This window comes from Ranitomeya imitator, chromosome 1 (assembly GCF_032444005.1).
Source record: "Ranitomeya imitator isolate aRanImi1 chromosome 1, aRanImi1.pri, whole genome shotgun sequence".
NCBI classification, from domain to species: domain Eukaryota; kingdom Metazoa; phylum Chordata; class Amphibia; order Anura; family Dendrobatidae; genus Ranitomeya; species Ranitomeya imitator.
In genome coordinates, this window is record NC_091282.1 from 569,462,667 (window position 1) to 569,484,898 (window position 22,232).

General features: G+C 48.2%; 1 protein-coding gene across 1 annotated transcript in view; it reads left to right on the top strand.

The window, feature by feature from the left end:
- The window catches only part of ATCAY (ATCAY kinesin light chain interacting caytaxin), a 322,397-nt gene that overhangs the window by 70,526 nt on the left and 229,639 nt on the right, over positions 1-22,232 (top strand). The window contains exons 3-4 of the mRNA XM_069767815.1: positions 10,880-10,941; positions 11,023-11,244. Coding sequence (XP_069623916.1) covers positions 10,880-10,941; positions 11,023-11,244 — 284 coding nt within the window. The remainder of the gene's footprint in view (positions 1-10,879; positions 10,942-11,022; positions 11,245-22,232) is intronic.

Consider the following 22,232-nt stretch of genomic DNA (forward strand, 5'->3'; position numbering starts at 1 on the left):
CTTCTCCCAGAAGGCACCTGGAATATGCAAATTAGCCTCCTGAAGCTTGAATCCCTGGTTTGGTGATGCTTTCGAAGCAGCTGGTCCCGGCTGTACCCAACGATCTTCTAGCTTAGGGAGACTTCGCTTCTCCCAGAAGGCACCTGGAATATGCAAATTAGCCTCCTGAAGCTTGAATCCCTGGTTTGGTGATGCTTTCGAAGCAGCTGGTCCCGGCTGTACCCAACGATCTTCTAGCTTAGGGAGACTTCGCTTCTCCCAGAAGGCACCTGGAATATGCAAATTAGCCTCCTGAAGCTTGAATCCCTGGTTTGGTGATGCTTTCGAAGCAGCTGGTCCCGGCTGTACCCAACGATCTTCTAGCTTAGGGAGACTTCGCTTCTCCCAGAAGGCACCTGGAATATGCAAATTAGCCTCCTGAAGCTTGAATCCCTGGTTTGGTGATGCTTTCGAAGCAGCTGGTCCCGGCTGTACCCAACGATCTTCTAGCTTAGGGAGACTTCGCTTCTCCCAGAAGGCACCTGGAATATGCAAATTAGCCTCCTGAAGCTTGAATCCCTGGTTTGGTGATGCTTTCGAAGCAGCTGGTCCCGGCTGTACCCAACGATCTTCTAGCTTAGGGAGACTTCGCTTCTCCCAGAAGGCACCTGGAATATGCAAATTAGCCTCCTGAAGCTTGAATCCCTGGTTTGGTGATGCTTTCGAAGCAGCTGGTCCCGGCTGTACCCAACGATCTTCTAGCTTAGGGAGACTTCGCTTCTCCCAGAAGGCACCTGGAATATGCAAATTAGCCTCCTGAAGCTTGAATCCCTGGTTTGGTGATGCTTTCGAAGCAGCTGGTCCCGGCTGTACCCAACGATCTTCTAGCTTAGGGAGACTTCGCTTCTCCCAGAAGGCACCTGGAATATGCAAATTAGCCTCCTGAAGCTTGAATCCCTGGTTTGGTGATGCTTTCGAAGCAGCTGGTCCCGGCTGTACCCAACGATCTTCTAGCTTAGGGAGACTTCGCTTCTCCCAGAAGGCACCTGGAATATGCAAATTAGCCTCCTGAAGCTTGAATCCCTGGTTTGGTGATGCTTTCGAAGCAGCTGGTCCCGGCTGTACCCAACGATCTTCTAGCTTAGGGAGACTTCGCTTCTCCCAGAAGGCACCTGGAATATGCAAATTAGCCTCCTGAAGCTTGAATCCCTGGTTTGGTGATGCTTTCGAAGCAGCTGGTCCCGGCTGTACCCAACGATCTTCTAGCTTAGGGAGACTTCGCTTCTCCCAGAAGGCACCTGGAATATGCAAATTAGCCTCCTGAAGCTTGAATCCCTGGTTTGGTGATGCTTTCGAAGCAGCTGGTCCCGGCTGTACCCAACGATCTTCTAGCTTAGGGAGACTTCGCTTCTCCCAGAAGGCACCTGGAATATGCAAATTAGCCTCCTGAAGCTTGAATCCCTGGTTTGGTGATGCTTTCGAAGCAGCTGGTCCCGGCTGTACCCAACGATCTTCTAGCTTAGGGAGACTTCGCTTCTCCCAGAAGGCACCTGGAATATGCAAATTAGCCTCCTGAAGCTTGAATCCCTGGTTTGGTGATGCTTTCGAAGCAGCTGGTCCCGGCTGTACCCAACGATCTTCTAGCTTAGGGAGACTTCGCTTCTCGCAGAAGGCACCTGGAATATGCAAATTAGCCTCCTGAAGCTTGAATCCCTGGTTTGGTGATGCTTTCGAAGCAGCTGGTCCCGGCTGTACCCAACGATCTTCTAGCTTAGGGAGACTTCGCTTCTCCCAGAAGGCACCTGGAATATGCAAATTAGCCTCCTGAAGCTTGAATCCCTGGTTTGGTGATGCTTTCGAAGCAGCTGGTCCCGGCTGTACCCAACGATCTTCTAGCTTAGGGAGACTTCGCTTCTCCCAGAAGGCACCTGGAATATGCAAATTAGCCTCCTGAAGCTTGAATCCCTAGTTTGGTGATGCTTTCGAAGCAGCTGGTCCCGGCTGTACCCAACGATCTTCTAGCTTAGGGAGACTTCGCTTCTCCCAGAAGGCACCTGGAATATGCAAATTAGCCTCCTGAAGCTTGAATCCCTGGTTTGGTGATGCTTTCGAAGCAGCTGGTCCCGGCTGTACCCAACGATCTTCTAGCTTAGGGAGACTTCGCTTCTCCCAGAAGGCACCTGGAATATGCAAATTAGCCTCCTGAAGCTTGAATCCCTGGTTTGGTGATGCTTTCGAAGCAGCTGGTCCCGGCTGTACCCAACGATCTTCTAGCTTAGGGAGACTTCGCTTCTCCCAGAAGGCACCTGGAATATGCAAATTAGCCTCCTGAAGCTTGAATCCCTGGTTTGGTGATGCTTTCGAAGCAGCTGGTCCCGGCTGTACCCAACGATCTTCTAGCTTAGGGAGACTTCGCTTCTCCCAGAAGGCACCTGGAATATGCAAATTAGCCTCCTGAAGCTTGAATCCCTGGTTTGGTGATGCTTTCGAAGCAGCTGGTCCCGGCTGTACCCAACGATCTTCTAGCTTAGGGAGACTTCGCTTCTCCCAGAAGGCACCTGGAATATGCAAATTAGCCTCCTGAAGCTTGAATCCCTGGTTTGGTGATGCTTTCGAAGCAGCTGGTCCCGGCTGTACCCAACGATCTTCTAGCTTAGGGAGACTTCGCTTCTCCCAGAAGGCACCTGGAATATGCAAATTAGCCTCCTGAAGCTTGAATCCCTGGTTTGGTGATGCTTTCGAAGCAGCTGGTCCCGGCTGTACCCAACGATCTTCTAGCTTAGGGAGACTTCGCTTCTCCCAGAAGGCACCTGGAATATGCAAATTAGCCTCCTGAAGCTTGAATCCCTGGTTTGGTGATGCTTTCGAAGCAGCTGGTCCCGGCTGTACCCAACGATCTTCTAGCTTAGGGAGACTTCGCTTCTCCCAGAAGGCACCTGGAATATGCAAATTAGCCTCCTGAAGCTTGAATCCCTGGTTTGGTGATGCTTTCGAAGCAGCTGGTCCCGGCTGTACCCAACGATCTTCTAGCTTAGGGAGACTTCGCTTCTCCCAGAAGGCACCTGGAATATGCAAATTAGCCTCCTGAAGCTTGAATCCCTGGTTTGGTGATGCTTTCGAAGCAGCTGGTCCCGGCTGTACCCAACGATCTTCTAGCTTAGGGAGACTTCGCTTCTCCCAGAAGGCACCTGGAATATGCAAATTAGCCTCCTGAAGCTTGAATCCCTGGTTTGGTGATGCTTTCGAAGCAGCTGGTCCCGGCTGTACCCAACGATCTTCTAGCTTAGGGAGACTTCGCTTCTCCCAGAAGGCACCTGGAATATGCAAATTAGCCTCCTGAAGCTTGAATCCCTGGTTTGGTGATGCTTTCGAAGCAGCTGGTCCCGGCTGTACCCAACGATCTTCTAGCTTAGGGAGACTTCGCTTCTCCCAGAAGGCACCTGGAATATGCAAATTAGCCTCCTGAAGCTTGAATCCCTGGTTTGGTGATGCTTTCGAAGCAGCTGGTCCCGGCTGTACCCAACGATCTTCTAGCTTAGGGAGACTTCGCTTCTCCCAGAAGGCACCTGGAATATGCAAATTAGCCTCCTGAAGCTTGAATCCCTGGTTTGGTGATGCTTTCGAAGCAGCTGGTCCCGGCTGTACCCAACGATCTTCTAGCTTAGGGAGACTTCGCTTCTCCCAGAAGGCACCTGGAATATGCAAATTAGCCTCCTGAAGCTTGAATCCCTGGTTTGGTGATGCTTTCGAAGCAGCTGGTCCCGGCTGTACCCAACGATCTTCTAGCTTAGGGAGACTTCGCTTCTCCCAGAAGGCACCTGGAATATGCAAATTAGCCTCCTGAAGCTTGAATCCCTGGTTTGGTGATGCTTTCGAAGCAGCTGGTCCCGGCTGTACCCAACGATCTTCTAGCTTAGGGAGACTTCGCTTCTCCCAGAAGGCACCTGGAATATGCAAATTAGCCTCCTGAAGCTTGAATCCCTGGTTTGGTGATGCTTTCGAAGCAGCTGGTCCCGGCTGTACCCAACGATCTTCTAGCTTAGGGAGACTTCGCTTCTCCCAGAAGGCACCTGGAATATGCAAATTAGCCTCCTGAAGCTTGAATCCCTGGTGGTCCCGGCTGTACCCAACGATCTTCTAGCTTAGGGAGACTTCGCTTCTCCCAGAAGGCACCTGGAATATGCAAATTAGCCTCCTGAAGCTTGAATCCCTGGTTTGGTGATGCTTTCGAAGCAGCTGGTCCCGGCTGTACCCAACGATCTTCTAGCTTAGGGAGACTTCGCTTCTCCCAGAAGGCACCTGGAATATGCAAATTAGCCTCCTGAAGCTTGAATCCCTGGTTTGGTGATGCTTTCGAAGCAGCTGGTCCCGGCTGTACCCAACGATCTTCTAGCTTAGGGAGACTTCGCTTCTCCCAGAAGGCACCTGGAATATGCAAATTAGCCTCCTGAAGCTTGAATCCCTGGTTTGGTGATGCTTTCGAAGCAGCTGGTCCCGGCTGTACCCAACGATCTTCTAGCTTAGGGAGACTTCGCTTCTCCCAGAAGGCACCTGGCATATGCAAATTAGCCTCCTGAAGCTTGAATCCCTGGTTTGGTGATGCTTTCGAAGCAGCTGGTCCCGGCTGTACCCAACGATCTTCTAGCTTAGGGAGACTTCGCTTCTCCCAGAAGGCACCTGGAATATGCAAATTAGCCTCCTGAAGCTTGAATCCCTGGTTTGGTGATGCTTTCGAAGCAGCTGGTCCCGGCTGTACCCAACGATCTTCTAGCTTAGGGAGACTTCGCTTCTCCCAGAAGGCACCTGGAATATGCAAATTAGCCTCCTGAAGCTTGAATCCCTGGTTTGGTGATGCTTTCGAAGCAGCTGGTCCCGGCTGTACCCAACGATCTTCTAGCTTAGGGAGACTTCGCTTCTCCCAGAAGGCACCTGGAATATGCAAATTAGCCTCCTGAAGCTTGAATCCCTGGTTTGGTGATGCTTTCGAAGCAGCTGGTCCCGGCTGTACCCAACGATCTTCTAGCTTAGGGAGACTTCGCTTCTCCCAGAAGGCACCTGGAATATGCAAATTAGCCTCCTGAAGCTTGAATCCCTGGTTTGGTGATGCTTTCGAAGCAGCTGGTCCCGGCTGTACCCAACGATCTTCTAGCTTAGGGAGACTTCGCTTCTCCCAGAAGGCACCTGGAATATGCAAATTAGCCTCCTGAAGCTTGAATCCCTGGTTTGGTGATGCTTTCGAAGCAGCTGGTCCCGGCTGTACCCAACGATCTTCTAGCTTAGGGAGACTTCGCTTCTCCCAGAAGGCACCTGGAATATGCAAATTAGCCTCCTGAAGCTTGAATCCCTGGTTTGGTGATGCTTTCGAAGCAGCTGGTCCCGGCTGTACCCAACGATCTTCTAGCTTAGGGAGACTTCGCTTCTCCCAGAAGGCACCTGGAATATGCAAATTAGCCTCCTGAAGCTTGAATCCCTGGTTTGGTGATGCTTTCGAAGCAGCTGGTCCCGGCTGTACCCAACGATCTTCTAGCTTAGGGAGACTTCGCTTCTCCCAGAAGGCACCTGGAATGTGCAAATTAGCCTCCTGAAGCTTGAATCCCTGGTTTGGTGATGCTTTCGAAGCAGCTGGTCCCGGCTGTACCCAACGATCTTCTAGCTTAGGGAGACTTCGCTTCTCCCAGAAGGCACCTGGAATATGCAAATTAGCCTCCTGAAGCTTGAATCCCTGGTTTGGTGATGCTTTCGAAGCAGCTGGTCCCGGCTGTACCCAACGATCTTCTAGCTTAGGGAGACTTCGCTTCTCCCAGAAGGCACCTGGAATATGCAAATTAGCCTCCTGAAGCTTGAATCCCTGGTTTGGTGATGCTTTCGAAGCAGCTGGTCCCGGCTGTACCCAACGATCTTCTAGCTTAGGGAGACTTCGCTTCTCCGAGAAGGCACCTGCAATATGCAAATTAGCCTCCTGAAGCTTGAATCCCTGGTTTGGTGATGCTTTCGAAGCAGCTGGTCCCGGCTGTACCCAACGATCTTCTAGCTTAGGGAGACTTCGCTTCTCCCAGAAGGCACCTGGAATATGCAAATTAGCCTCCTGAAGCTTGAATCCCTGGTTTGGTGATGCTTTCGAAGCAGCTGGTCCCGGCTGTACCCAACGATCTTCTAGCTTAGGGAGACTTCGCTTCTCCCAGACGGCACCTGGAATATGCAAATTAGCCTCCTGAAGCTTGAATCCCTGGTTTTATGTGAACTTTTGATCAGGGTCATTTGTATGCTTTGGGTTGTCATTAAGATTTAAAAATAGAAAACATAGTAGTTTGACAATAACTGGTTTCACCCAACCACTTACCATGAGTGTAGAAAAAGCTTTGGTGTTATCTTTCAGTATCTGAAAAATGGCCAAGAAAGCAAAAATTCTGCAGGGGTATGTAAACTTTTGAGCACAACTGTATGTGTGTGTGTGTATATATATATATATTTATATATAATCAACATGATCAGTTTTTAATTTCCTCTCTTTTTTAAGCTGCTCTTGTTTAAGCTGCTCTTGTTTAATGACTAACAATTGTAGCATGCATGTTGTCAGGCATATATAACTCTTATTAGTGACTGTAAGACTCGTCACTTGCATCTCTGAAATATAGAATGCCACTCAAGAAGGAGGTGCTGATTTCTGCTAGCTCGTTCTGCCCTTACAATGCGCACAGTGACAGTGCGCTCTATTTCACTTCTCATCAGAGCCAGCAAAACACCACATTGTCACTGTGCACTGAGAAAAATATTGCACAATGACAAGATCCTACTGAGTATCCTTTGGAATTGATGACTGACACATGCTAGGTAGAGCAGGGTCGAGCCCAGCCCCTGAAACAAACATCACTGATGATACTTCATTTCATGGAGGGGCACAGGCTGTTAGATAGATATAGTAAAGAAGGAACAATAGGGACTTTTTAATTAAACTATTCTAGAAAAGAAATTAGATTATGAAATGAACCCCTTTACGACTAATGACCGACATAGCGCATCATGAGTAGGTGTCGGTTCCTGCACCATAATGTGCTATGCCCATCATGACTTTAAACTTTCACTATGTGTAAACACAAAGTGACAGTTCAGTGCTGACAGCTGTAAATGACAGCTGAGCAGCAAGGGAAGAGTTCAGGGCACCCATGCCAGCGGTCCCTGTGACCGATCACAGCATTATCGCAAAACAGGTGATGAAATATCAGCACCTCCCACCATGCTAGCAGCCGAGCTCCTGCACTAACATCCAGGGACAGCGCCAGCACCACCCCTGGCTGTTTAGCACCCTAAATGGTGCGATTGTGAGTGATCGCAACATTCAGGAGGCAAGTACAGGCAGGGAGCTCCCTCTGCATTAAGATCCTTACCATGAAGACCCAGGGTCCTCATGATAACCCCTGGTCATCAAGCTATGGAAAGCTTCTTAACCCCTTAAGGACCAGAGGTATTTTTGGTTTTGCATTTTCATTTTTTGCTCCCCTTATTCCCAGAGCCATAACTTTTTTATATATTTTTTTGTCAAAAATGGCCATGTGACATCTTGTTATTTTGGTTTTAGCATATCATGTACTGGAAAACAGGAAAAAAATTCCAAGTGCATAGAAATTGCAAAAAAAGTGCAATCCAACAAGGTTTGTTGTTTGTTTTTTACCATGTTCACTAAATGCTAAAACTGATTTGACTTTATGATTCTACAGGTCATTATGAGTTCACAGACATCAAACATGTCTAGGTTCTTTTTTATTTATGTGGTGAAAAAAAATTGCGCCATTTTCCGATACCCATAGCGTCTCCATTTTTTTTTGCATGCCGAGCTGACATTTTTAATGATACTATTTTGGTGCAGTGATCGCAAAAATTAACCCGATCATTAAACAGTGTAACGAGAAAAGTCAAAAAACAAGAATTAAATTTTTTAGGTCGCCGCAACATTGCATTAAAATGCAATACGGGCGATCAAAATATCTTCAAGTGGGTCATGGCACCTGCTAATCATAACCGTAAAATCTGCACTATAATATGGCACTCCTATCCTTCTGAACTTTGCAATGTGCCTCAAAAGTAGTTCCCGATTACATGCAGGGTATTGGCGCAATCATGAGAAATTTCTATTGGCCCTTATAAAAATTAAAAATTTGCCACTAAAACATGTTAGCGGTAAAAATGCACTTATTCTTTCTTCACCACCCAATTGTATACATTTCTGTGAGGCACATGTGATGTCAACATGCTCACTGCACCCCTAGATGAATTCATTGAGAGGTGTACTTTGTAAAATGACATCACCTAAGGGGAGTTCCGCTGTTCTGGCACCTTAGGGGTTCTGTCATTGTGACATGGCACCCTCAAACCATTCCAGCTAAATCTGAACTCCAATACAGCGTTTCTTCCCTTCGGAGCTTTGTACTGTGCCTCAAAAATAGTTTTCAACCACATATGGGGTATTGGTTTACTCAGGAGAAATTGCACAACAAATTTTGGGACCCATTTCCTTCTGTTACCCATGTAAAAATAAAAAAATTAAGGCTAAAAGAACATTTTTCTGGGAAAAGGCAATGTTTTTTTTCTTCACAGCTTCTATTATATAATTGTCTAAGGATCACTTCCGGCTTTCTGTCTGTCCTTCTTTCTTTCCTTCTGTCTGTCACGGATATTCATTGGTCGCGGCCTCTGTCTGTCATGGAATCCAAGTCGCTGATTGGTCGTGGCAAAACGCCCACGACCATTGCCATGACCAATCAGCGACTGGTGCAGTCCGGCGGCATCATGGCCGCTCCTTCCTCCCCGCAGTCAGTGCCCGCTCCGTACTCCCCTCCAGTCAGCCCTCATACAGGGTTACTGGCAGCGCTAATGGACCGCGTTATGCCGTGGTGTAACGCACTCCATTAACGCTGCTATTAACCCTGTGTGACCAACTTTTTTACTATTGATGCTGCCTATGCAACCTCAATAGTAAAAAGATCTAATGTTAAAAATAATTTAAAAAAATAAAAATCATCATATACTCACATTCTGGTGCCTTTCCCGCTCCTTGCAACGCTCCGGTGACCGCTCCATGCAAGCTGCAGGTTCCGGTGGCAAGAATGGTATGCGACAAGGACCTGCCATGACGTCACGGTCATATGACCGTGACATCATCACAGGTCCTGCGAGAAAGACCTGCCATGACGTCACGGTCATTTGACCGTCATCACAGGTCCTGCGCCCATACCAACCCTGGGACCGGGTGCACCGCACACAGGGCCAGGACTTCAACGGAGGGTGAGTATATGTTTATTTTTTATTTTAAGTCTGTATACTACATGGCTCTGTGCTGTATACTCCGTCGCTGTGCAATATACTACGTGGCTGAGCAATATACTACGTGGCTGTGCAATATACTACGTGACTGGGCAATATACTATGTGGCTGGGCAATATACTACGCAGGCTGTGCAATATACTATGCGGGCTGTGCAATATACTACGCGGGCTGTGCAATATACTACGTGGCTGTGCAATATACTACGTGGCTGGGCAACATACTACGTGGCTGGGCAATATACTACGTGGCTGGGCAATAAACTACGTGGCTGGGCAATATACTACGTGGGTGGGCAATATACTACGTGACTGGGCAATATACTACGTGACTGGGCAACATACTACGTGGCTGGGCAATATACTACGTGACTGGGCAATATACTACGGGACTGGGCAATATACTACGGGACTGGGCAATATACTACGTGGCTGGGTAATATACTACGTGGCTGGGCAATATACTATATGGCTGGGCAATATACTACGTGGACATGCATATTCTAGAATACCCGATGCGTTAGAATTGGGCAACCATCTAGTAGTTATGTTATAAACATCTGTGATTCAAGGTGCTCACCACACATATAGATACATTCCTAGAGAGATCTATTTTCCAAAATGGGTTCACTTATGGAGAGGTTTCCACTGTTTAGACACATCACTGGCTCTCCAAACGTGACTAGGTGTTCAGTGTTGATTTTAGTCATTTTTGCGCTCAAAAGTAAAACGGTGCTTCTTCCCTTCCAAGCTTTGCCGTGCACCCTCACATATGGGGTATCGGCTTAGTTAGCATAAATTGCACAACAAATTTGGGATCAATTTTCTACCGTTACCCTTGTGAAAATAAAAAAGTTTGGGTCTAAAGTTAAATTTTGTAGAAAAAAAGTTAAATGTTCATTTTTTCCTTCCACATTTCATTAATTCTTGTGAAGAACCTGAAGGGTTAATAAATGTATTGCATGTGGTTTTGAGCACATTGATGGGTGCAGTTTTTAGAATGGTGTCACTTTTGGGTATTTTCTGTCATATAGGCCCTTTAAAGTCACTTCAAATGTGATGTGGTCCCTAAAATAATTGTTTTGCAAATTTTGTTGGTAAAATTAGAATTTGCTGGTCAACACTTAATTCCTACTAACTTCTAAGAAAAAAAGGAAAAAAATATGTTTCAAAAATTGTGCTTATGGTTAATATACATGAGGGAAATATTATTTATTAACTATTTTGTGTGACACGACTCTCTGGATTAAGGGCATAAAAATTAAAAGTTTAAAAATTGCAAAATTTTCCAAATTTACACCAAATTTTATTTTTTACAAATAAAAAAATGTCGTATTGAACAACTGTTACCACTATCATGAAGAACAATATGTCACATAAAAAAGTTTCAGAATCAACGAGATCTGTTAATGTTGTCATTAACCTAAAAAGTTGCTTGATCCTTAATGGGTTAAATAGACAGACATTTAGGTTTGAAATAAATTTTAGTTTTGGATCACCACTTTAAGTGTTCTTGGGAAAAGACATGAAAATTGATGTTTAGAGTTAGGACTGATTTTTATATTCATATTCCTATTTTAAAGGCCTCTTCCTGAAGACACAGGAATGGATAATCTTGGATCCCCCACAGATGACATTACATCCTGTAAGTAACTAGCTAGGGCATAACAAAATTATTCAAATCATATTACACAAATAATCATATCTATTCCATCTTTTTATTTAGCTCCGCCAAGTACGCTTAACATCAGTGGATCTCATCGCAAGCGTAAAACACTAGTGGCTCCAGAGATTAATATCTCACTAGATCAGAGTGATGGATCAGTACTTTCTGATGACTTTCTAGATACGCCAGATGATCTGGACATCAATGTGGACGATATTGAAACTCCAGATGAAACAGATTCATTAGAGTTTTTAGGCAATGGAAATGAGTTGGAATGGGAAGGTAAGATTTTAAGGTCATCACATTGTTAATGTGTGCTATTTAGGACTATCACTACCCTTAAGAATAATTTTTATGAATAAATCAATCACTGTTCGCACTGTTCATGGAACTGAAAATTGTGTTTAAAAGTAAAATGTCACTAATTTGATTACAATTCAAATTTTCAGCAGTCAGCAGTGTAAATTACAGAATCATAATTGTAAAAAAACTGATCAATGTACAATATGTTCCAGATTGAAACAGTCCGGTGCTGCTGTAGCCTGGTATCCAAGCAAGATGCTAATTGATATTCAGGGCAGACTGCATAACTGCTTTATCCATCTTACATTCTATATGCTGGCGGTGCTAAGTGTCTCCTAGTTATGAGATCACGCTGCACAGTCATTAGCAGTTTAAAATGTATTTTTCACATACAGTTAGGGCCAGAAATATTTGGACAGTGACACAAGTTTTGTTATTTTAGCTGTTTACAAAAACATGTTCAGAAATACAATTATATATATAATATGGGCTGAAAGTGCACACTCCCAGCTGCAATATGATAGTTTCCACATCCAAATCGGAGAAAGGGTTTAGGAATCATAGCTCTGTAATGCATAGCGTCCTCTTTTTCAAGGGACCAAAAGTAATTGGACAATGGACTCTAAGGGCTGCAATTAACTCTGAAGGCGTCTCCCTCGTTAACCTGTAATCAATGAAGTAGTTAAAAGGTCAGGGGTGGACTCCAGGTGTGTGGTTTTGCATTTGGAAGCTGTTGCTGTGAGCAGACAACATGCGGTCAAAGGAACTCTCAATTGAGGTGAAGCAGAACATCCTGAGGCTGAAAAAAAAGAAAAAATCCATCAGAGAGATAGCAGACATGCTTGGAGTAGCAAAATCAACAGTTGGGTACATTCTGAGAAAAAAGGAATTGACTGGTGAGCTTGGGAACTCAAAAAGGCCTGGGCGTCCACGGATGACAACAGTGGTGGATGATCGCCGCATACTTAATTTGGTGAAGAAGAACCCGTTCACAACATCAACTGAAGTCCAGAACACTCTCAGTGAAGTAGGTGTATCTGTCTGTAAGTCAACAGTAAAGAGAAGACTCCATGACAGTAAATACAAAGGGTTCACATCTAGATGCAAACCATTCATCAATACCAAAAATAGACAGGCCAGAGTTAAATTTGCAGAAAAACACCTCAAGAAGCCAGCTCAGTTCTGGAAAAGTATTCTATGGACAGATGAGACAAAGATCAACCTGTACCAGAATGATGGGAGGAAAAAAGTTTGGAGAAGAAAGGGAACGGCACATGATCCAAGGCACACCACATCCTCTGTAAAACATGGTGGAGGCAACGTGATGGCATGGGCATGCATGGCTTTCAATGGCACTGGGTCACTTGTGTTTATTGATGACATAAGAGCAGACAAGAGTAGCCGGATGAATTCTGAAGTGTACCGGGATATACTTTCAGCCCAGATTCAGCCAAATGCTGCAAAGTTGATTGGACGGCGCATCATAGTACAGATGGACAATGACCCCAAGCATACATCCAAAGCTACCCAGGAGTTCATGAGTGCCAAAAAGTGGAACATTCTGCAATGGCCAAGTCAATCTCCAGATCGAAACCCAATTGAGCATGCATTTCACTTGCTCAAATCCAGACTTAAGACGGAAAGACCCACAAACAAACAAGACCTGAAGGCTGCGGCTGTAAAGGCCTGGCAAAGCATTAAGAAGGAGGAAACCCAGCGTTTGGTGATGTCCATGGGTTCCAGACTTAAGGCAGTGATTGCCTCCAAAGGATTTGCAACAAAATATTGAAAATAAAAATATTTTGTTTGGGTTATGTTTATTTGTCCAATTACTTTTGACCTCCTAAAATGTGGAGTGTTTGTAAAGAAATGTGTACAATTCCTACATTTTCCATCAGATATTTTTGTTCAACCCTTCAAATTAAACGTTACAATCTGCACTTGAATTCTGTTGTAGAGGTTTCATTTCAAATCCAATGTGGTGGCATGCAGAGCCCAACTCGCGAAAATTGTGTCACTGTCCAAATATTTCTGGCCCTAACTGTATATAGTACATGCAGTGATCAAGGAAAGATCTAATGTATCTACTATATAATTGTATAAGGGTCACTTCCGTCTTTCTGTCTGTTCTTCTGTCTTTCCTTCTTTCTGTCACGGATATTCATTGGTCGCGGCCTATGTCTGTCATGGAAATCCAAGTCGTTGATTGGTCGTGGCAAAACGCCCACGACCATTGCCACGACCAATCAGTGACGGGCGCAGTCTGGCGGCAACATGGCCGCTCCTTCCTCCCTGCAGTCAGTGCCCGCTCCATACTCCCCTCTAGTCAGCGCTCACACAGGGTTAATGGCAGCGCTTATGGACCGCGTTATGCTGCGGTGTAACGCACTCCATTAACGCTGCTATTAATCCTGTGTGACCAACTTTTTTACTATTGATGCTGCCTATGCAGCCTCAATAGTAAAAAGATCTAATGTTAAAAATAATAAAAAAAATAAAAAATCATCATATACTCACGTTCCAGCGCCTTTCCCGGTGACCGCTCCATGCAAGCGGCAGGTTCCGGTGGCAAGGATGGTATGCGACAAGGACCTGCCATGACGTCCCGGTCATGTGACCGCGACGTCATCACAGGTCCTGCGAGAAAGACCTGCCATAACTAGTGTTGAGCGATACCTTCCGATATTTGAAAGTATCGGTATCGGATGGTATCGGCCAGGACCGGCAAAATATCGGATCTCGCCGATACCGAGTTCTGATACCAATACAAGTCAATGGGACACAAATATCGGAATGTATCCTCGATGGTTCCCAGGGTCTGAAGGAGAGGAGACTCTCCTTCAGGCCCTGGGATCCATATTAATGTAAAAAATAAAGAATTAAAATAAAAAATATGGCTATACTGTTGGAGCGCCCCCAGACACAGGGCCACAAGTCACTCGGTACCGGTCCTTTCTGCTCAGTTCTGCGGTTGTCACGGTGGCTGGACCTGGTCGTGACCCTGCTAAGGGGCGTCCAATAAAGGTGGTGGTGCGTAGTGCGAGGAATAACGAGGACACAGGGTTCAGTTTCTTTACCTTTTACTGAAGGTTTTCAGGATCCTCAATCCGGGGCACTTTCATCAGGGCTGTCTGAGACCGGCCGGTCCGAAGGCACATCCAGAGTTCCCTTTGCAGGTGGATATCAGTGTCTACCCACTAGCGCCTGTGTGTTGTAGTGCTTCCCTGCTGAGTATTCAGGATAGTCCTCACAACTGCTGTTCTCGTTCGTTCGTTCTCTACAGCTCTCTTTCTCTCTCTCGTTCTTTGGTTCCAGATGTTGCTAGTTTCTAACGTCCCCCAGGTATATTTTGGCTAGGACGCACCTTTAGGACAGGTAGGCCTGGAGGTATTCTGGAACCCTAGTGTCGCCCCTCTCCCACGTTGCCTCCTATGTCCTTCTTAGGTGTTGTATGGTAGACAGCCAACCTGTAATTAACTGTCCTGCCGCTGTTTGAAGTAATGCGTGGAGACTGTCACTTCTTCGGTGCTCCAGCCACCGACTATGCACCTCAGTAAGATGTTGCCGTTCTCGGGGCACGACTCCTACTGGATCTCCTTTGTGCTGATCTCTTTTCTCACTGTTCCACAATATCCTTCCTTTCTTGTCTCTTTCTTTGGATACCGCTGCAAGGTAGTGCAGGCGCGGTCCCGTAACAATCTGTCCCTTTCGCTAGGTACCTGCCAGATTTCCCAGGTCTGACAGGTCCTCCCTGGAACTCTCCCAGGCTTCGTTCTGCCTAACTTCCTGTCCGACCCCTAGTTTTACCAATGTGAGAAGTGGCCCAATAAATAAGCCTTTTGCTCCCCCTAGTGGCCGGAGTGTGAAGTGTAATGTGTGCTTGGTGATACCTGGTCAGGAGAATTCCTTTAGTGCCATCAGACGTACCATCACTCCCCTTAGTGGCAGAGCGACGCTACTGCAACAACCAGATCTCTGGGGCGCTGCACAACCCCCCCCCCCCCCCCCGGTTAAATCCAGTACTCCCGGACAGTACATGTTAATAGAAAACACACAAAAATTCTTATATATATACTATGAACAAATAAATATAACAGTGCTTTCCGTTATGGAAGGTAAGGACGCTTGAACGTTGCAAAAGATTGGTCATGCACAGTCCATGACTCCCAGTTCTGTAGGTGTAACCATAGAATAGCAGGGACCCCGGGTAAACAAAGGGGCCCCTGTAAAGTTTTGGAGTGATTCACTGTCCATCACACTATTGTCCATTTTTAACCTATAACACAAATATTTACACAAGCATTTTCAACCAAATAACAACTATCGTTAATATCGCCAAGGTCTATAACGAAGTGGTGTCTGATTATGGGTGCTACGCGTGGACCTCCGCAGCGCAGGAGCTGCTACTGGCCTGACCGGACCCGCTACGCTTGCTATCGCTAGTGTAGTGCACTGTCTTCTAGCTACACTTCTAGTGATTCTGGGCAGCACTGGCATATTGGCGTCCTCAGTGCTACCACTATTAATGGTGGGCATAGCAGATTCACCGATGACAGAGGGAGGACCCGCTGGTTCGACCGTTGGCATCGCATCTCCTGGTGGGGTCGGCTGCGCTAGCGGGTCCAGCTGCCCTGGCACCACATTTAGTCTTGGCGGTCTCGGTTGACGGAACGTTAGGACAGGTGTTATGACCTGGTGGTAAGGACAATAATGGACCTAGTGGGTAAGAGCACACGGAATGACCTAATAGTTACTAATAATATAGGACGAGCTCTGGGACGTGGGAACTCTGCTGACCGCAATCCCTAATCCTATCACACACGCTAGAAATAGCCGTGGATTGCTCCTAACGCTCCCTATGCAACTCGACACAGCCTAAGAAACTAGCTAGCCCTAGAGATAGAAAAATAAAGCCTACCTTGCCTCAGAGAAATTCCCCAAAGGAAAAGGCAGCCCCCCACATATAATGACTGTGAGTTAAGATGAAAATTACAAACACAGAGATGAAATAGATTTAGCACAGTGAGGCCCGACTTTCTGAACAGACAGAGGATAGGAAAGGTAACTTTGCGGTCAGCACAAAAACCTACAAAAAGACCACGCAGAGGGCGCAAAAAGACCCTCCGCACCGACTCACGGTGCGGAGGCGCTCCCTCTGCGTCCCAGAGCTTCCAGCAAGCAAGACAAAAATCAAAATAGCAAGCTGGACAGAAAAATAGCAAACCAGAGAAAAACAAGCAGTAACTTAGCTTCAGCTGGGAAGACAGGTCACAAGAACGATCCAGGAGAGAGCTAGACCAATACTGGAACATTGACAGGTGGCATGGAGCAATGATCTAAGTGGAGTTAAATAGAGCAGCCAGCTAACGAATTAACCTCGTCACCTGTAGAAGGAAACTCAGAAGCTCCACTCACAACCACCAGAGGAAGCCCATGGACAGAACCAGCCGAAGTACCATTCATGACCACAGGAGGGAGCTTGACAACAGAATTCACAACAGACAGGTACCACAATGGCCTGATTTATTTGAGTCCAGGACTGGGGAAAATCGCCAAGAACAGTGTGTATCATCTTCTCTTCTTCGACAGGCGGAGAAATCCGGGGATCTGTTTCCCCATCTTTCAGCTTATCGGGGCATATTTTCAGGTGGTCTCTGGATATGGCCGCTGAGGTCTCTCCTCCTTACTGATGAGACAGACCTTTGCATTGTCGAAGTCGGAGGGGAGAACGGTTTACGGTTCCGCTTCCCATTGATCATCCAGCTTGTGTAGTCTCCTCTTTCTCTTGAGTACTTGCTCACCAGGTGCCAATGGAGCCGCGGGAGCATGCTGGTTGTAGTCCCTCTCTTGCTTCTGTCTGGCCTGAGTGAGACTATTTTCCACAGATTCCTGTACTTTGCGGTACCTCTGCTGTCTCTCGGTAAACCCAATCCGCATCTGGTGATATCTCTTCGGGGGTCAGAACCCCCATGTCCAGATCGACGGGTAACTTGCTAGACCTTCCTCGCATCAGGTACGCTGGGGTGCAGTTGGTGGAATTCACTGGAATGTGGTTGTACATGTCCACCAGATCTGGTAACTTCGTAGACCACAAGTTCCGCTCCTCTACAGGTAAGGTTTTCAGTAAGTCGATCACCACTTGATTCATCTTTTCACACATCCCGTTGGTCTGTGGATGGTACGGCGTGGTTCTGATCTTCTTACACCCGTACAAATGCAGAACTCCTGGAACACCTCCGCTTCAAATGCCGGCCCCTGATCGGTCAACACCTTCTCTGGGTATCCATGGGGTCGACAGAAGTACTGCTGGAAGGTTTTGGCAGCCGTCCTAGCCGTCAGATCTTTGACTGGTACGACTACCAGGAACCTGGAATAGTGGTCCACCATGATGCAAGGATAGATCCCCTGACCGGCTAGGTGTTAGCTTTACGTGATCCAGCGTGACCAACTCGAGCGGTCGTTTGGTGATGATGGGCTGCAGGGGAGCCCGTTGGCTGTCACGATCCTTCCGGCGTAGGCCACAGGGGCCACACTCTCGACACCACTTCTCGATAGCCTTCTTCATGCCGACCCAGTAGAACCTCCCACGTAGTAGTCTCTCCAGCTTTCTCCATCCGAAGTGTCCTGCCCCATCGTGGTATGCTCCCAGGACCATGGGCACATCTTGTCTGGGGACCACAATCTGCCACACTAATTCGTGAGTGCGAGGGTCGATGTTCCTTCGGCACAGCTTGCCATTGTGAAGAAACAGTTTGCCCCTCTCCTTCCACAACTGTAATGCCTCCGGTGGATCATCCGGTCCAGGATGCAAATCTGCCTGCGTCAGGAGCTCCTTCACCCGACGGACCGCAGGGTCACCATCCTGGTTCTCTGTCCACCCGTGGTGGGGCAGGGGATTCAACGGGGCGCCCTGTTTGCTTCTGCGCCTTTTCTCCACCTGATGGGAACACTGAGTTGCCTTGGGACGATGGAAAGCGGGCAGTTCCACTTCTTCAAATGCCTCTGGGTCTTCCTCCGTTTCGGGTAGGTGAGGCATTCGGGACAATGCATTGGCATTCGCATTCTTGTGCCCCGCCCGGTACTTGATGGTGAAGTCATAATTAGACAACCGGGCCATCCACCGATGCTCCAAGGCGCCGAGTTTCGCTGTGTCCAAGTGCGTAAGTGGATTATTATCCGTGAAGACGGTGAACTTCGCTGAGGCCAAATAGTGCTTGAACCTCTCCGTCACAGCCCAAACGACCGCGAGGAACTCCAGCTTAAAGGAACTGTAGTTGTCTGGGTTCCTTACAGTGGGGCGAAGCTTCCTGCTGGCATAGGCGATTACTCGTTCCTTGCCCTTCTGGACCTGGGACAGCACCGCTCCCAGCCCCACGTTGCTGGCGTCCGTGTACAATACGAATGGTTGATCGTATTCCGGGTAGGCTAGTACTTCCTCTCCCGTTAATGCCGATTTTAAGCAAGTGAACCATCCTTCCAGTCCGTCGTTCCAATCCAGTGGGGTATTCTTACCCTTGGGTTTCTTGGGCTGGCCCACCAACAGGTCTTGCAACGGCGCGGCCTTCTTGGTGAAGTCTTTGATAAACCTCCGGTAGTAACCCACCAACCCGAGGAACTGCCGGACCTCATGAATCTTACTGGGCTGTGGCCAGTCCCTGATCACCGTGACCTTGTCGGGGTCTGGGGCCACTCCTTCGGCACTCACCACATGGCCCAGGTACTGTACTTTAGGTTTGAGCAGATGGCACTTGGACGGTTTCACCTTTAATCCAAAGTTGGACAGCGCTTCAAAGACCTCGGCCAGGTGCTTCAGATGGTCTTCATAGGTCTTAGAGAAGACAATGACATCGTCCAGATACAGCAGCACGGTCTCAAAGTTCTTGTGTCCCAAACAGCACTCCATCATCCTCTGGAACGTCCCCGGGGTGTTGCACAATCCGAAGGGCATGTAGTTGAACTCGCAGAGACCCATCGGCGTCGTGAAGGCTGTCTTTTCTTTGTCCGCCTCTGCCACGGGAACCCGCCAATACCCACTGGTGAGATCTAAAGTAGAGAAGTAATTAGCAGACTTTAACGCAGCCAAGGACTCCTCTATCCTAGGCAGGGGGTATGCATCCTTATGTGTAATGCCTATAATCAACACACATCCTCATGGTGCCATCTTTCTTTCTAACGAGGACTAAAGGAGCCGCCCAGGGGCTACAGCTGTCTCTCACTACCCCAGCCTCCTTCATCTCTCGCAACATGTCCTTGGCACACTGATAATGAGCTGGGGGTACAGGACGGTATCTTTCTTTTATGAAATCAAGGGGGTGTTTGCTGAATACCCGCTCATACTCGTGAACCACCCTGTAGGCCCCCTGTATCTGGTGAGATGGAGTAGCATCAGTACCCACATGTAATTCTTGGCACCAATCTTTGGATTGTTCTGCAGAGCCGTTGTCCTCCGCCGACCTGGACGGAGCCAAGGGCCCGGGTGCCTGTATCACACTATTATTAATAGTAAACAGCTTGGCAAGGGTAACATATTTAGTGAGGTGGACTTCCTCCTCCCCGCAGTTAAGAACACGTACCGGCACCCTTCCCTTGCGGACATCAACCACCCCTCTGGCTGTCAGGATGGTAGGCCTATTCTCTGAATACACGGGTTCTACCAGGGCCTGATAGTCTTTACCCCCGAGACCTATGGCTGCCCGACACCATATTAACATTTCACTCCTGGGGGGGTATTGCAATGGGGTTCGAATCACTCACTGTGACCCGGCCAATTTCACCACCAGTCAGCTCCACTTGCTGTCTCCGCATTAGGGCTCTGATTTCTTTCTGTAAGGCACGTTGTTCACTGTGACCAGCTGTCTCTGCTACTTGCTGCAACAAAACAATAACTTCTGCAAGACAATTTTCTATGACATTAGTACCGATGGTCATCATGGGGTTACGTTCACGCCGGTCAATATCAACAATGACAATTCCTTGGGCCTCCAATTCTACCCGCCCCACCTTAATAGTGACCTCTTTGTATCCCACTTGCGGCAGTGGCTGACCATTGCTAGCTATTATGGTGAAATCATCATCAGGGGCACGGGTGATGTCAGTGTCCTCCCAATAACGTTTATAAAGGATGTAGGGCATAGTTGTCACCTGGGAGCCGGTGTCCAGCAAAGCGTTCATGGGGATACCGTCGATCACGATAGGGAGAACAGGACGCCCCCCAATGTATTTGGCTCTCCAATTTTGCGGGCCTGGGTATTCTACTCCTTGGGGTTGGCCCTTGGCCCCAGGGGTTGCTCGTTTAACTGACAGTACCTTGCAAGGTGGCCCACCTGGTGGCAACGGCGGCAGATAGGTAGTCCATCCTGATGAAAACGATCGTCGTCCGTGCCTCTGGTCGATGGAACCCTCCTTGGTTGTTGCCAGGGGACATCCTCCGGTCTGGAAGCCAGCTGGATCTTCGCCTTGGGGGCCTCCTGTAGGGACTGGACGGTCCGGGCTAGGGCAGCAACGCTCCTGGTCAGTTCCTGTACTTGGAGACGCAGTCCTGCAGAGAAGTCGTCGTCCAGGATCTGGGCATCGGCCTCGGCGGAGACAGGTGCGTCCGGCGCCACCTCCTGGTGGTATGTGAGGGCTTGCCGCCTGAGAAGTGTGGCACAGCTGGGCTGCCGCTCCGGTAGCGCCTGGATAGCTTTATCTTTGAATTGCGCGAAGGTCATGTCTGGATTCTGCATGGCCAGGAAGTGTAGCTGGGCCCTTTGATTACTGCACAGGAGCCCTTCGATGAACCGCTCTTTCAGGAGTTTATCTTCATCTTGCATGCTGTTTGGGTCACTTTGCTTGATGGCCCGCAGCGCCACCTGCAGATTAAGGGCATAGTCCCATAAGCTATCCTGCGGCCGCTGCTTGCACCCATAGAACGTCAATTTAATTTCCGTAGCGGTGCGGGTGTCAAAGGTGGCTTTAAGCTTGGCAAATAATTGTTGCGCAGTTTTCTTGTCCGCAGCGGGCCAGGACTTTACTTCCCTCAATGCCGCTCCAAAGAGTTGGCCGATTATCATATGAACCTTCTGAGGCTCCGTCAAGGGATAAAACTCAAGCAGGCTACAAATCCCTTCTTTAAAGTCAGTTAACGTATGAGCTTCTTCAAAGTATCGCGGGAGCCAGGTGGCGCCTGGTAGGTACGGCATAGAGAAGGGCATTATGGCTGCTGTAGCGGCAGCACTATCCGGCTGGTTGGTGGAAGCGGTAAGCCCCGCGGCCTCTAGCAGTGATACCGGGTTTGTGGCTGCACTTACCGCGGAATCCGGAAGTGCTCCCGAGTCTGCAGCTGTGGCCGCCGCCTCCGCTCCTCCGGGGTCCAACATGACCGTTCCTCCCCCTTGCTAATCGGTCGGGTCGGGGTTCTCCTTCCGGGGTCGGCGCCTCACCGCGTCTTCCGCTCCGCGCGCTTTTCCAGCCGGCTCCACCCACGAAGCTATGATTCCTCCCTTCGTGCTCCACGCGGCGCGGCAATGGCGGATTTTTGGCGGCAAATAGCGGTACACAGTCTTTGCAATAAATCACAGTTCCAAGGCACACATGACCCGATTCCTCAGGCTTAAGTACAATCCTGTTTGTGACGCCAAGTTGGAGCGCCCCCAGACACAGGGCCACAAGTCACTCGGTACCGGTCCTTTCTGCTCAGTTCTGCGGTTGTCACGGTGGCTGGACCTGGTCGTGACCCTGCTAAGGGGCGTCCAATAAAGGTGGTGGTGCGTAGTGCGAGGAATAACGAGGACACAGGGTTCAGTTTCTTTACCTTTTACTGAAGGTTTTCAGGATCCTCAATCCGGGGCACTTTCATCAGGGCTGTCTGAGACCAGCCGGTCCGAAGGCACATCCAGAGTTCCCTTTGCAGGTGGATATCAGTGTCTACCCACTAGCGCCTGTGTGTTGTAGTGCTTCCCTGCTGAGCATTCAGGATAGTGCTCACA